General features: G+C 35.3%; 1 protein-coding gene across 12 annotated transcripts in view; it reads right to left on the minus strand.

Annotated features, from left to right (window-relative positions):
* Positions 1-14,255, minus strand: part of LRCH3 (leucine rich repeats and calponin homology domain containing 3) — a 115,083-nt gene that overhangs the window by 30,760 nt on the left and 70,068 nt on the right. For 8 of the 12 annotated variants that reach the window (XM_072727375.1, XM_072727430.1, XM_072727313.1 and 5 more), the window contains exons 9-13: positions 11,343-11,491; positions 9,292-9,368; positions 4,200-4,251; positions 3,655-3,804; positions 835-885 (exon numbers count right to left, since the gene is read on the minus strand). In XM_072727375.1, coding sequence (XP_072583476.1) covers positions 835-885; positions 3,655-3,804; positions 4,200-4,251; positions 9,292-9,368; positions 11,343-11,491 — 479 coding nt within the window. The remainder of the gene's footprint in view (positions 1-834; positions 886-3,654; positions 3,805-4,199; positions 4,252-9,291; positions 9,369-11,342; positions 11,492-14,255) is intronic. The other 4 variants (XM_072727442.1, XM_072727674.1, XM_072727471.1 and 1 more) reach the window with 1 other exon arrangement.

A 14,255-nucleotide genomic window follows, 5' to 3' on the forward strand; every position in this document is an offset into this window, starting at 1 on the left:
ATATGTCCACTCAGATAAAGAAAAAAAAATTTATAATGGATAATTTAAAACATTTCAAACAATGCATTTTACCACTATTCTGGAAACACTCGTGCTTTAAAACCTCTGTGCTGAAACTTGATGCTTGTAAAGCCCCATGTGTTAGGTTTTCAAGTAATTTACTTTACAGAAAGCAGATTTAAAATTCACATAAAAAAATACCCTTATGCATTTTTAAGGACGCAATGATCATAAACTGAAAAACTGAGAAGGCAAAGATAAAGAAAAATGGCTTTTAATAAAAAGGCCAACTATAATAAAAATATTTAGTAAATTTCACTTTAACAGATCAAAACAGGTGCATTTAAAAAAACTTAAGCAATTAATTTTACATTTTTACTTGTAATGAAAATGTACTACTTAATATTACAAAACTACTGTGTACACTGTAAAGCCAATAACATATTCAGGAAGTGAGCCGTGGAGCTAAAATATATGTAGTTATCTTTTAGTTCAATACCAATACCATTTACCCCTGTCACATACGGCTCTCAGGACTCCCTCTCACTACACACTATGCTTTGAAATGGATGAGGGAGATGATACTGCTGGTGGGGATAGGGTAAAGGAATAAATAATCTCCTGATGAATTAGTATAGATTAAAGAACTCGTGATCTGTAGACTTGGATAAACTCCCTTACCTATGTCATCTTCTCTCAAATAAGTAGAATTTTGTGAGGGAAAAGGAAAATGGCAATATTTTAATCACCGAAAACACGATAGTCACATGCAAACATTTCATTTCCATTGCAACAATAAAAAATTCCAAAGAAAAAGTGATTATATAGACTTACCTCGCCATCTAAGGGGGATTGTTGTTTTTGTGGACTTTGTGATGCTTTGTGCTATACACCCCCAAACCCCCCGAAAAAGGGAAGCTGGTTAGAATCTGGAACAGTGGAAATGATACCAGATAATCATCCACATTAATTTCTGTAGCTCTCGTGTAGCAGCACTTTTCTAGATTTACTGGCTAGAAGATGCTGCCCTTTCCTTTAAACAGCATACAATTTAAATGAGAGCAATAAACAAAGGTCTATAAGCATCTCTAAATCAAATATAAAAAGTATGGTTTTTATATGTACATGCACACAAACACACTCATAATCAGAATAGTGATCTCTCACTACTGTCTCTCAACGAGACTCGTTCTTTGTCTAATACTAGCACCTTTAGCTCTCTCCTATCACCCAATTTTCAGGTTTGCATTTTCAACTGCCTGTGGAAACTCTCTATTTGGAAACCCACTTTCACCTTGTGTTCAACATGCTCAAAAACAAATCCTCAAATTCCCATACTAACTGGTTCTTTTCCCCAATTTGCTAATTTCTGTTATTATGTCAAATAATAATATTATACCATCTCTACAGTAAGTGTTTTACAATGTATTCTTAAACACATTATCTTAAATAATTCTTCTTATTCTTGGAGATACAAAACATCATAATCATATTTATTTAAAGACAAAAGAATTAAGGACAGAGAGGTTATATGATACGTGCAAGGTCACAAAGTAAATCTGCATAACTGAGATTTACATCTCCATCTTCTAACTTAGAATCCTATATTCTTTCCACAAGGCTAGCCTCCTATTCAAACTGTTCTTTTAGCCTCAAAATCTTGCTTTGGGATTTTTTTTTCACTTATCTTCAAAGATTTAATCAACATTCACAACATCTATATATAAATCACAATGATGCTTCTCTTCAAATCACTAATTTATAAAATCCATTGTGGTAAGGAGGATGGCACTCACCACACTAGTAAAAGTACTAGATGCACCCATAATAATTCTGAGTTAATATTTGAAAGTTAAATATTACACCTATGAGGAAATAAAAGTCACAGAATGATTCAGTAATTTTCCCAAAGTTGAGCACATAATGAATAGCTAAGCTGGATTCAAATTCTGATCCTAAGCTCTTACCACTGTGTAACACTGCCTCTCCTTAGAAACCTCAGAGATCACCTGGTTCTATGCCTTCATTTTGTACCTTAGTCTAATTACTGCAGTTACTCTCTATTTCATTATCCTTATCTTTCTAACATTTTAACATGAGTAGATTAGTATTTTGGAATTATCTTTCATTTTTTTCTCCTGCTTTAGAACTTCTAATTGTTCTCTTCTACCTAATAGATTCAAGATCAAACTCTAATTTAGCATTTAATCAAGACCATCTCCAATGTAATTACTTCTTATTAGCTATGAGGCATCTATAGAAGGCAAACTAAATGATTTAATTAATGTAGAATGTACAAAACAGCCCTTAGGATTCAGTATGGTTAGCCATCATTATTTACTGACAGTCAATATAGCTTGTGGTTGCAGATTAGGGTTTGGAGCCAGCCTTCTTTTCAAAGAAAAATTTTTTTTTTGCCAGCCTTATTTCTACTTTCTGTTCAGCTTGTCTTGAGCAGAACTGTGTTCTGCTAGTAACTATTTGAGTATTTAACCTGGACAAACTGCCACCCTCTCTAAGCCATCAGAGATCATCATCATGGGCTAGATATACTTAGAAAAAAAAAAGAGAGAATTTTATCACATTTGTTACTTAAAGAAGATTGTCTTTGACTAGAATTATGAAATAAATATAAGAGAGAAAGCTTTAGAGGACAAGAAGCGATCCATCCATTCATTCAATCCTTTAACAAATATTTACCAAGCTTTACTATGAGCTAAGACCTGCTACGATCTAGGAATGTAGCAGTGAATAAACAAAACAGACATACTCCCTGTCTTTATGGGGTTTACAGATAAATGGGAGGGACAGACATCAAACAAATAAAAATAGAAATATTGGGGGTCCCTGGGTGGCTCATAGCTTTAGTGCTTGCCTTTGGTCCAGGGTGTGATCTTGGAGTCATGGGATCGGGTCCCACATCAGGCTCCCTGCATGGAGCCTGCTTCTCCCTCTGCCTCTCTCTGTGTCTCTCATGAATAAATAAATAAAATCTTTAAAATAAATAAATACATAATAATAATAATAAAAATAGAAATATTTAGTTGTGAAGAGAAAAATCCAAGGTGATTTCCAAACAAATAAGACTTGAAGTGATAAAAGCAAAAAGAAGCAAAATATAAGCAAAAAGAAGAAGTATTAACAGAGGTTGTTACCTGAATATGTGTGGAGAGAACAGGAAGACATGAATCAAAGATGACTCTAAGTATTAAGCCTGTTAACCTTGCAAAATTCTGGTGCTTGACAGAATGAGGAAGTTAGAAACAGGCTTGGATAACAATAGTTTACATGTGCATGGTACTTTGAGGTTTACGTGGCACTTTCATGGTCTTACTGATCTTTATTAATGTACTAAAGATTGAGAAAATGGAGCTGGACAGTAAAGTGAGATGTTTGAAGACAGATTGCTAATTAAGAGGAAGAAACTACTTTCCCAAGAACAAGATGATCACTTCTCAGTCTACCTAGAGGAGGACAATTCATCTAATCACAAGTAGGGGACAGTTACACTATTTACTCAAGATTCCCTATAGTGAGAAAAAAGAATGGAGACATTTTATGATTAAGACAAACACTGAAAGCCTCCACAAAACAAATAAGCACTTACTTCTGAAACATTTTAGGAATTTCAATGAAATTTGGCAAAAATTTCACCTTGACAAAGTCCAGGACAGCATCTCTCTGAATCTGCTTGGTCCTTATTTTCTCCTCCTCATACTGTAGGGCAGCCAGTTGGGCCTCTCTCCGAGTTCGCTCTACTAATTGTTCTCTTCGCCGATGAAATTCCAAGTCTGTATGTGACAACTGGAACAAAAATATTTTGCACACGCAAGTGGGGATAAAGGTCAACTTACCAATATTCCTAGTCAATTCAGGAAACTACTGCGGACCCAAGCAATTTCAACTCTGTAGTCATCTAGCAATTTTTTAAAATGTCTTTACTGCTAATCTTTTTCACTGTATTCTTATATGTGCTATAGAGCTATCAGATCAGTAAAGATTTATTTTCTGTCTGGTGTTTAAAACCACTGTTAGTTAAGTATTAGGTGCACATGTTATATTAACTGTATCGTGGAGGAGACAGGTAGTGAAGTTTACAGATATCTGGCAATTATTGGTAATCTAAGTATTATAAAAATAGAAAATCATCTTAGTTTAAAAAAATAATCAAAGTTAAAACTGTAAAACTTCTTTTTTACCTGATTGTGAGTTGGTGACAGTGACATGAGAGAAGATGGCTCAACTGGAACCCTGATCCAAAAAAGAAAAAAAAAGACAGAAAAAAATTATTTGATAAGATAGGCAGATATATAAAAAGAAAGTAAGATTTTATTGTTAATGTAACTTTCTATAAAACAATAGGCAGACTGTCTAGTCAGCAATGAAACACTGACTGTATTTTGGAAACCTGAGCCTAAGTCATTCAATTAAATTAAGCTCCTGGAATACCTGCTGTCTCCAACTCCCATTTCACACGATGGTACCACTGATCAAGCTAGATAGCCAGTGCTGACCAGACAGATATTTGAGGTCACTTTTCAAACAGTATCATTTCTTTATAATACATACATAATTATTATCTTATTTATTACCATCTAAAACAAGATACATTTTATATACAGAGTCATTTTATCAACAGAAATCTGGGATATGGCAAAATCTGACAACCATTCTTGTAAAGCACTTCTACTCCCATTTTCAACTGATGTAGCAATTTTAATACAAAGAGCAAAAATTGTTAATTCTTATTTTTAAGAAAAAGATGAAATCTGATTTGATGCTTAAAAAAAAAAACAGTAAAAACTGTTTCTCTGTTTTATCAGTACTAAATTTTAAAATTTGGTATATATCTTTTTCCTGAATTAGATTTAGTGTTTCAAGTCTCTGTTACTCATTTGTGTCTAAACTAACAATGTTGGGAGCAGTGATGTTGTGACATTTAGGACCTGAAATTTTAAATTATGATTACTCTCTGGTCAGGTTGATTTAAATGCATTAAATCAATGTGTTACTAGGGAAATAAAAACAAATCCCCCAAAGCTCCAGCAGTTTCTTATTACCAAGTAATAAGAATAACAAATTCTTCACCTGGCTTTCAGGACTCTCACCCCATTTTTTTTTTTTTAAATAAATTAACTTTTATTGGTGTTCAATTTACCAACATACAAAAAAACACCCAGTGCTCATCCCGTCAAGTGTCCCCCTCAGTGCCTGTCACCCATTCCCCCCCACCCCCCGCCCTCCTCCCCTTCCACCACCCCTAGTTCGTTTCCCAGAGTTAGGAGTCTTTATGTTCTGTCTCCCTTCCTGATATTTCCCACACATTTCTTCTCCCTTCCTTTATATTCCCTTTCACTATTATTTATATTCCCCAAATGAATGAGAACATACACTGTTTGTCCTTCTCCGATTGACTTACTGCACTCAGCATAATACCCTCCAGTTCCATCCACGTTGAAGCAAATGGTGGGTATTTGTTTCTAATGGCTGAGGAATATTCCATTGTATACATAAACCACATCTTCTTTATCCATTCATCTTTCGATGGACACCGAGGCTCCTTCCACAGTTTGGCTATTGTGGACATGGTTGCTATAAACATCGGGGTGCAGGTGTCCCGGCGTTTCATTGCATCTGAATCTTTGGGGTAAATCCCCAACAGTGCAATTGCTGGGTCGTAGGGCAGGTCTATTTTTACCTCTTTGAGGAACCTCCACACAGTTTTCCAGAGTGCCTGCACCAGTTCACATTCCCACCAACAGTGTAGGAGGGTTCCCTTTTCTCCGCATCCTCTCCAACATTTGTGGTTTCCTGCCTTGTTAATTTTCCCCATTCTCACTGGTGTGAGGTGGGATCTCATTGTGGTTTTGATTTGTATTTCCCTGATGGCAAGTGATGCAGAGCATTTTCTCATGTGCATGTTGGCCATGTCTATGTCTTCCTCTGTGAGATTTCTCTTCATGTCTTTTGCCCATTTCATGATTGGATTGTTTGTTTCTTTGGTGTTGAGTTTAATAAGTTCTTTATAGATTTTGGAAACTAGCCCTTTATCTGATACGTCATTTGCAAATATCTTCTCCCATTCTGTAGGTTGTATTCTAGTTTTGCTGACTGTATCCTTTGCTGTGCAAAAGCTTATCTTGATGAAGTCCTAATAGTTCATTTTTGCTTTTATTTCTTTTGCCTTTGTGGATGTATCTTGCAAGAAGTTACTGTGGCCAAGTTAAAAAAGGGTGTTGCCTGTGTTCTCCTCTAGGAATTTGATGGAATCTTGTCTCACATTTAGATCTTTCATCCATTTTGAGTTTATCTTTGTGTATGGCTCTCACCCCATTTAAGAAACATATTCACTATGGAATCTTTTCTCTAGCAAGATCTCTTCAGTTACCATATATTAATTTCTCACTTCAATCCTTTTCTATTAAGATTCCAACCTATGGAGATCTTCTTAGAAAAGGCCTTTTTTAGAATCTTTTTCTTTAAAATTGGGACTTTTCCTCTAATGTCCGTGTGTAATCAATACTTCTTTTGCATTTATCAATTATGATTTGTGTCATTTTTTGGACATTTTTCAGAGGCACATAGAGACGAACAATCTTTGAGCTCCTACCATATACTACGTATCTCCCATGAAGTATAGTATACACAGTGTTTCTTAACTATCTTACTCCTTGTGTAATCTTAGGAGTAACAGCTATTATAATCCTCATTCTACAGTTGAAAAGTTGAGGCATGGAAGTTAAGTAATTTTCTCAAGGTGATGCAGCCAGTAATCCTCATCTATCTGGTGTGAATTCTTATCTGACTCAGTGGCAGTCTGCTCTCTCATCTTTTAGGTGTGCAGTTTCTGAGAACTGGAGGTACTTCAGAAATCATGGAGTTCATGTTACTAACTTTATAAGAAAGAAAACTAAGGCCTTCAGAGGTTCAGTGATGTCTACTAGGGGCAGAGCCTGGATTAGAATTTAAACCCCCTGACTTGGAGATTAGTGGCTTCTACTATACCACACTTCCCTACTATATAGCAGCAGAGTGTAGGAAGGAGAAAGTAAAGAGCATGGAGACTTAAAAGCATCTGGGCACACACAGAGAAAACAATTACCTGCAATGGCAAAAACTAAGCAGTGAACAGTTAAAGATGGCGGCAAAGAGTGAAGTATGTAAGAGAATGAAAGTAGCAGTGGAAAAAAAAAAAAAAAAAGACAGTAGCAGTGAAGAAGCCATCTGTGAATGGACAGCTCCCTCAAGCCAATCACCAGAGGCTAATGTGGGCCCATCACAGCTTGGCTGCAACTTGGTGCCACCATGCTACTTCATCTACGGCCTCTTCATCTATGAATAGGTTTCTCAATAGGAATGGCATAGCATTTCAGATAATTTTTTTTTTATTGTACAAGACTGCCCTGCACATTACAGGTAGTTTGGCCTCAATGCCTGCCAGTAACACTTGTAGTCATTTTGGCAACCAATTCCCACATCAAATAAATATGTTCCAAATATCCACTGAAGACTAGTGCTACAACCTACTGAGAAACATTAGCGCACCTTATATTTCCCTAAATTATAAAAAAATGTAATATGTAAAAAAGCAAAACTTAAGCCACACTCTTGTTTTCTTTCTTTCCAAGTTTCTTTTCTTATATTGGTTCCACATCTTTGTGAAGTATATATGACATTCTTTTTTTTTAAATTTCCAGGCATCAAAATGTAAGTTTTAAAAAACTCTGGTTTATGTGACTTCAAGAGTATAGCCATATTTCTTACTTCTACTAAAATAATTAAACTACCACCCCCTAAAAAGTTTTAAGAGAATAAATTATAATTTTTTAAAGGTATAGAATAAATTACTTAGTAATTCCCCCAAGACAAGGTTTAAAATAATACTGAAGCTAGAAAAAAATATTTCCTTAAATTTTTTACTAATCCTTCCCACCTTTATCTGATTAGCACTCGTAGTCAGTATATTCTCAGTCAAAAATTTTCAAGAGAAGAGAAGCATGGGTTGGTAGGGTAAGATTTCTGGCTGGGATATAACCAATAAATAACCAATATATCTCTTGTATATGAGATACAAGTGAGTCCGGTACCTCGAGTAGTCTGGAGAAGCAACACTGTGTAGCGGGTAAAGTCATGGACTTTAGAATTAGTCGTAATTGAGTTTGAATCCAGGGTGTGTCACTTAATAGTGGTGACTGTGAATATAAATGGAAAATGACTAGGTCTGGAAGCATAGGCTCTGATAAGGGAAGATTCCCTCAGTGCTGGCAGAACAAGAATTTTTAAAAAGTAGCAAAAACAGAAACTCTGGATTTAGATTAGAGAGGCAGATTTTTGGCCCCTATGATCTCTATCTCCTGGTGTTATTTCAGTAAACATGCTATGTGTCAAACAGGCCTTTGCAGACGAAATTAAAGTTACTAACCGGTTGACCTTAAAATGGGAAAATTATTCAAGTGGCCTAATATAATCATGGGAACTCTTAAAAGCAAAAGAGGGTGGTGGGAGGGCAATTGGAGGGAGGTGGTCAAAGCTACAAATTTCCAGCAGTAGGATAAATAAGTACTAGGAATGTAATGTACAGGATGACTATAGTTAGCACTGCTGTGTGATATACGAGAAACTTGTTAAGAGGGTGAACCCTAAGAATTCTCATCACAGGGAGAAAAAAAATTTTTTTTAATTGTATTTATATTGAGATGATGGCTGTTAATTAAATCTATTGTGGTGATCATTTCATTATATATAAATCAAACCATCATGCTGTATGCCTTAAATTTATACAGTGACTTATGTCAATTATTTCTCAATAAAACTGGGGTAAAAAACAGAAGAGGAAGGCAAGAGAGTTTGTGGGATGTGACAGAAAAGGAAAACAGAGAGACTGAAAATGTGAGAAGAGATTTAAAATGGCTTGCCATTGCTGACTTGAAGATGGAGGGAGCCATCAATCAAGGAATGTGGGCAGACCCCAGAAGTGAAAAAAGAGTCCCAGTTGATAGCCAGCAAAGTAACAAGGACCTCAGTCCTATAACTATATGAAATAGAATTCAGCCAACAACCTGGATGAGCCTGGAAATGGGTTCTCCCCCACGGTCTGCAGGTAAGAATCTAGGCCAGCCAGTACCATGATTTTGGTTTGTGAGACCCTAAAGGGAAAATGAAGGCAAGAATGAAGGCCTGCCCACATTTCTATCCTACAGAACTACAGATATTATGTTTTAAGCCACTGAACTTCATGCTCTTACTAATGAGTTTTAAAGACAGAAACAAATGAGAATAGGTTTTTCAAACCTGTTTTGATGTGAATATCTTCTCATGTCTTCTGTTTTTTGAAACTCCCTCAGAGGTACTGGCTTTATGGGTGAACCCTGGGCCAAAAAAGCAGAAATAAATCAATTTAACATATGTATCCACAACACTTATTTCAACACCAAAAATAATCATTAAAATGGGTATTCTTGAAGGGAAAGAAAACAACCTATCCAAAAAAGGTCTCTAAAAATCAAATGTAAAACTATTTATAGTCTATCTCCAAGGAATATGTAATTACAGAGAACTAGAAAATCTTTGGTGAGTTACTGCAAAGGGCTAAAGCAGACTCTTTTAAAGTCTGGGCATGAGGATCAAACAAAATGAGACATAATTCTAGAACCCTGATCAAAGAACAAGTATTCTAATTTCAGTGACTCTGGCTTTTTAAAATAAATAAAAATCTCTCCTAGTATGTTAACATTGGTGACTTAACACCTTGGTTTTACAATACTGAAATCATTTAAAATTATTGCAAGAGGTACATGAAATTTTCATGTCTAAATAAATGTGACATTGGTTTAATTTTAAAAGTAAATGTAATACCCTATAAATGTAAGCTATACACTATTTTATCATAAGATCTCTATCTATGAGAAGTATTATAACAGAATTAAATAGTAGCAGAGTATTTAAAATCTTAATAGATTTTAACAACCCATTTTTAGATTGTATTCAAGAATATAACACTTCAGGTGGTTGTTAAACCATCTAAAATAATGCTGCTTCATCATATTTTTATAGATGCCAAAATTTAGAAAACCTTATGACACAGAAGTCAGAAAGAGGATTATGACACAGAATCTTCAAGACTACCACACAAGTGTAGCTGGAATTTAAAAAAAATTACAAATAGCAAATATGAGGGATTATAAAAATGATACAATAATTTTCCACTAGTAGAAATACCTCATCTATACAGTCTACTCAAAATGATCAAAGAGAAAGACCACAAGGAAAGAAAAAAGACTCCCTTTACGATAGCAATGGGCATTGCTAATTTTAATATTTTGCAAAGTAGTTGCCCTTTGTTCTAAAAAGAATGTTTATACCCTGAATCACACATAGTTTCATTAATCACCTGGTACACTGCTCTTTCTGGGTTGCAGAACTTTGATTTATATAACTTTATCCAACTTTAAATTATAAGAGCGTCTTCTGAACACCAACAAAAATTATTGTGTTCAAAAGTCTTGGGACAAGAAAACTGAAGGATTTTTTTTTTTTAAGGAATGATAATATTGCTCCACAACATGTCCCACTTGAGTGATTATCCTCTATTTCTAAAAGACTAGCTACATCACTCTCCAAAAAGGCCCCAAGTGTTTCTCAAATAACCCCTGCTCAGAGCCTGGGACCAACTCCAGACATTAACATCACACACACCGAAGCGGAGCCATTTCATTATGCTGACTAGATATGCTGAAGAATGCAATTTCCACTGGAGACCCTTGGGGGATTGGCAGTGATTCTACAGTGGGCTGAATGCTCATTTGTTTTCTAAGGCAACTCAATGCTTCAGTATAAGAGACACCCAAGAACTATAATGGCAAACAATTTATATTCTGTGTGACTTAGCATAAAAGCTCCAATATAATTAAGTGCATTATAAAATTTCTATGGTTAAGTCTGTAGGTTGCTCCAAAGTTGGTAGTTTGATTCTTGTAATAACTAATCAAGCTATGATGTGCCAGTTACTAACAATAAAAAAGCAGTAAGAACAACATTAAATGAAAAACATTACATTCATTTCCTTTTTTTCAAAGGCGTAGGAATATTCTCAGGACTCCTCCTATTCCTTCTTCAAAATTCTGAAATCTTTTTATTTGAAAAATAAAGCTAAATGTTACTTGAGACTACCGTCTGATTTTTTATAATATATCTAAAAAATTCAATCATGAAATTGGTACTGGACATTATAAAACAAATAATCAGGCCTAAACAAACAAATCACTGATATGACAAATTTATATCACCGTGGACTGTTTCTACTAGGAGACAGCAACATATTTAGGCTTAACTGTGTGTACTACCTCATGAGAGATTCGGCGTTGTTCAATATACGCCATAAACTGGGAACTGAGGCTGTCTGGTTCCAGGCCTTTGGGCTGTCTCATCTCATCCTCTTCCTCCTCTGCAGTACAGCTGTCGATGTAGTCAATCTGATCCAGATCATGTTCCACTGTCCACAACACACACACACACACACACCCCAGAAGAGAATACTCAAATTTAATATCCAATAAACACATTCAGTTGCATTCTTTCCTGAGAAGCGTAAATTAGGTAAATCTTTCTTTTAAAGTCCATGGCCACTCACAAAAATAGGTTCCAGAAAAATCTTAGTCCTAATTCACTAAAGAATGCAGTGATTGGTAGTAATTGAGATTACAGACTTCTAATATTTCTTTTTTCTTTGGATAGCTTTTTACTGTTAAACAAGATGGTTTGAGTTTGTGAGACAAAGCAAGAATAATTTTTAAACATTGGAAGGTACATCTTTTAGAATTTTCCTTCATGTTTAAAGTTTGGGGCTTAATCCTATCTCTTCGAGGAACTGGGAGGTGGAAAACCTAACAAAATCAAAATGAAACAGGATAGGAGGAAAGTGGACTTAGAGATAAACAAACAGCTACTGATCACTGTTTCTCTTCCTGTAACTGTTGTCCATTATTAGAACAATGCTTTTCTATTTAGAAATGTATTTTCTAGAGGTCAAGGAGTATAGATATTTTGTAGCAGTTTGGGGATGGAAGGGGATCATTTGGGAATTTTTGCTTCTCAAAATGGCAGATGAGTAAGACAGCCACATCATTATTTATTCTCATAAGATTGGGACTGCCTCATTATTTTAAGTTTAAAAAGAGGCTTTTTATAAAAAGATTTTATTTTTAAGTAATCTCTACATAACATGGGGCTACAACCCACAACCCACAACCCTGAGATCACGAATTGAATGCTCCCATCAACTGAGCCACCCAGGTTCCTCAAAAAGTAACTATATGTAAAAGCTGGTTAAAGTGGCATATGCGGGGGTGGGGGGTGGGGGGGGGTGGGGGTGGGGAGCGGGGACTTGCTACTAAGCCTTCTACGTTTCTCCAGTGAACCCCAGCCATTATTGTATGATGTTCTACAGAGTACCTAAACGTTGCAGTTGCTGAGAATAATGAACTCAGAAAAGTCTATTTCTCTGTTTTCAATTACTTATTTTTTTAAAGCTTTTATTTATTTATGAGAGAGAGAGAGAGAGAGAGAGAATGAGCAGAGGGAGATAGAGAATCTCAAGTGGACTCCACGCTGAGAGCAGAGTCAGACGCAGGGCTTGATCTCACAACACTGAGATCATGACCTGAGTTGGCTCGTCTAGAGTCGGACACCCAACTGACTGAGCCACCCAGGCACCCCTCAGATTTACTTATTTCTAAATAATTCCATAATTACAATTAATATAAAAATGATTTCTGAATTACCAGAGTTATAATAACAGATAAAGGATGAAAAGGTTATAACTCTATACCCACATTAGAAGCCAAGTACATAAATGCATTGTTTTCAATGTGCTGCAATTTGTGTGACTAAATAAATGGTTCATTTTATGACTACTTCCCAAAAAAGCAACATCATCTTTTCATCCTATATAGACTAGTATAGTCCAAGAGAAATAGAAGGCAAGCCATAAAAGTGAACCACATAAGTAATTAAAAATTATCTAGTAGTCACATTAAACAAGTCAAAAGAAAATGTGACATTAAGTTTAATAATATATTTTACTTTGTCTAGTATATAAAAATTGTGTCATTATAGCATATAATTAATATAAAATATTACTCATATTTTATATCCCCTACCCCCACCCCCCTCGTGTAAAGGCTTCAAAACCCAATGTGTATTTTTTAATTATAGCACATCTCAATTTAGAAAGGCCTCATTTCAGGGGCGCCTGGCTGGTTCAGTAGGAAGAACATGTGACTCAAACTCAAGGTTGTGAGTTTGAGCCCCATGTCAGGTATAAAGATACTTAAGTAGAGAAAACTTTTAAAAAATTGTTAGGCCTAATTTCAAATGCTCAAACATGTGGCTAGTGGCTACCATATTAGATAGCACAGATCAAGACAAAAATGTTTTAAGTTTGAAATGAACTAAATGAAAGACATCTCATGTAAGCAAAATTAAAAAGAAAACTACTAAAATATGAATGGAATGGTAGGTAACAGAACTACAAAAGAATATAAAAAAGGAAAAAAAAAGAAACCAAGCTACTTAATTGAAATTATCATTCAAGGATGAAAGCTCTTAAAAAGACATCCAGATGGCCAAAAGACACATGAAAAGATGCTCATCATTGCTCATCATCAGGGAAATGCTTATCAAAACTACAATGAGCTATCACCTTACACCTGTCAGAATGGCTCCAAGTCAACACAAGAAACAACAGGTGTTGGCAAGGATGTGGAGAAAAAGGAACACACATGCACGACTGGTAGGAACGAAAACTGACACAGCCACTGTGGAAAACAGTATGTTGGTTCTTCAAAAAGTTAAAAATAGAACTACCTTATGATCCTGCAGTTGTACGACTAGGTATTTACCCAAAGAATACAAAAACACTGAGTCAAAGGGACACATGCACCCCTATGTTTATAGCAGCATTAGTAATAATGGCCTCATTATAGAAGCAGCCAAGTATCTATCAATAGATAGATGAATGGATAAAGAAGATACGGTGTATGTTTATATATATATATATATATATATAAACACACACAATGGAATATTATTCCTCTGTAAGAATGAAATCTTGCCATTTGTTATGACATGGATGGAGCTACAGAGTATAATGCTAAGTAAAATAAGTCAGAAAGACAAATACCATATGATTTCACTCACAGGTGGAATTTAAGAAACAAAACTAACAAAGGGAAAAATAGAGAGACAAATCAAGAAAA

This window comes from Vulpes vulpes, chromosome 1 (genome assembly GCF_048418805.1).
Source record: "Vulpes vulpes isolate BD-2025 chromosome 1, VulVul3, whole genome shotgun sequence".
Lineage (NCBI taxonomy): Eukaryota > Metazoa > Chordata > Mammalia > Carnivora > Canidae > Vulpes > Vulpes vulpes.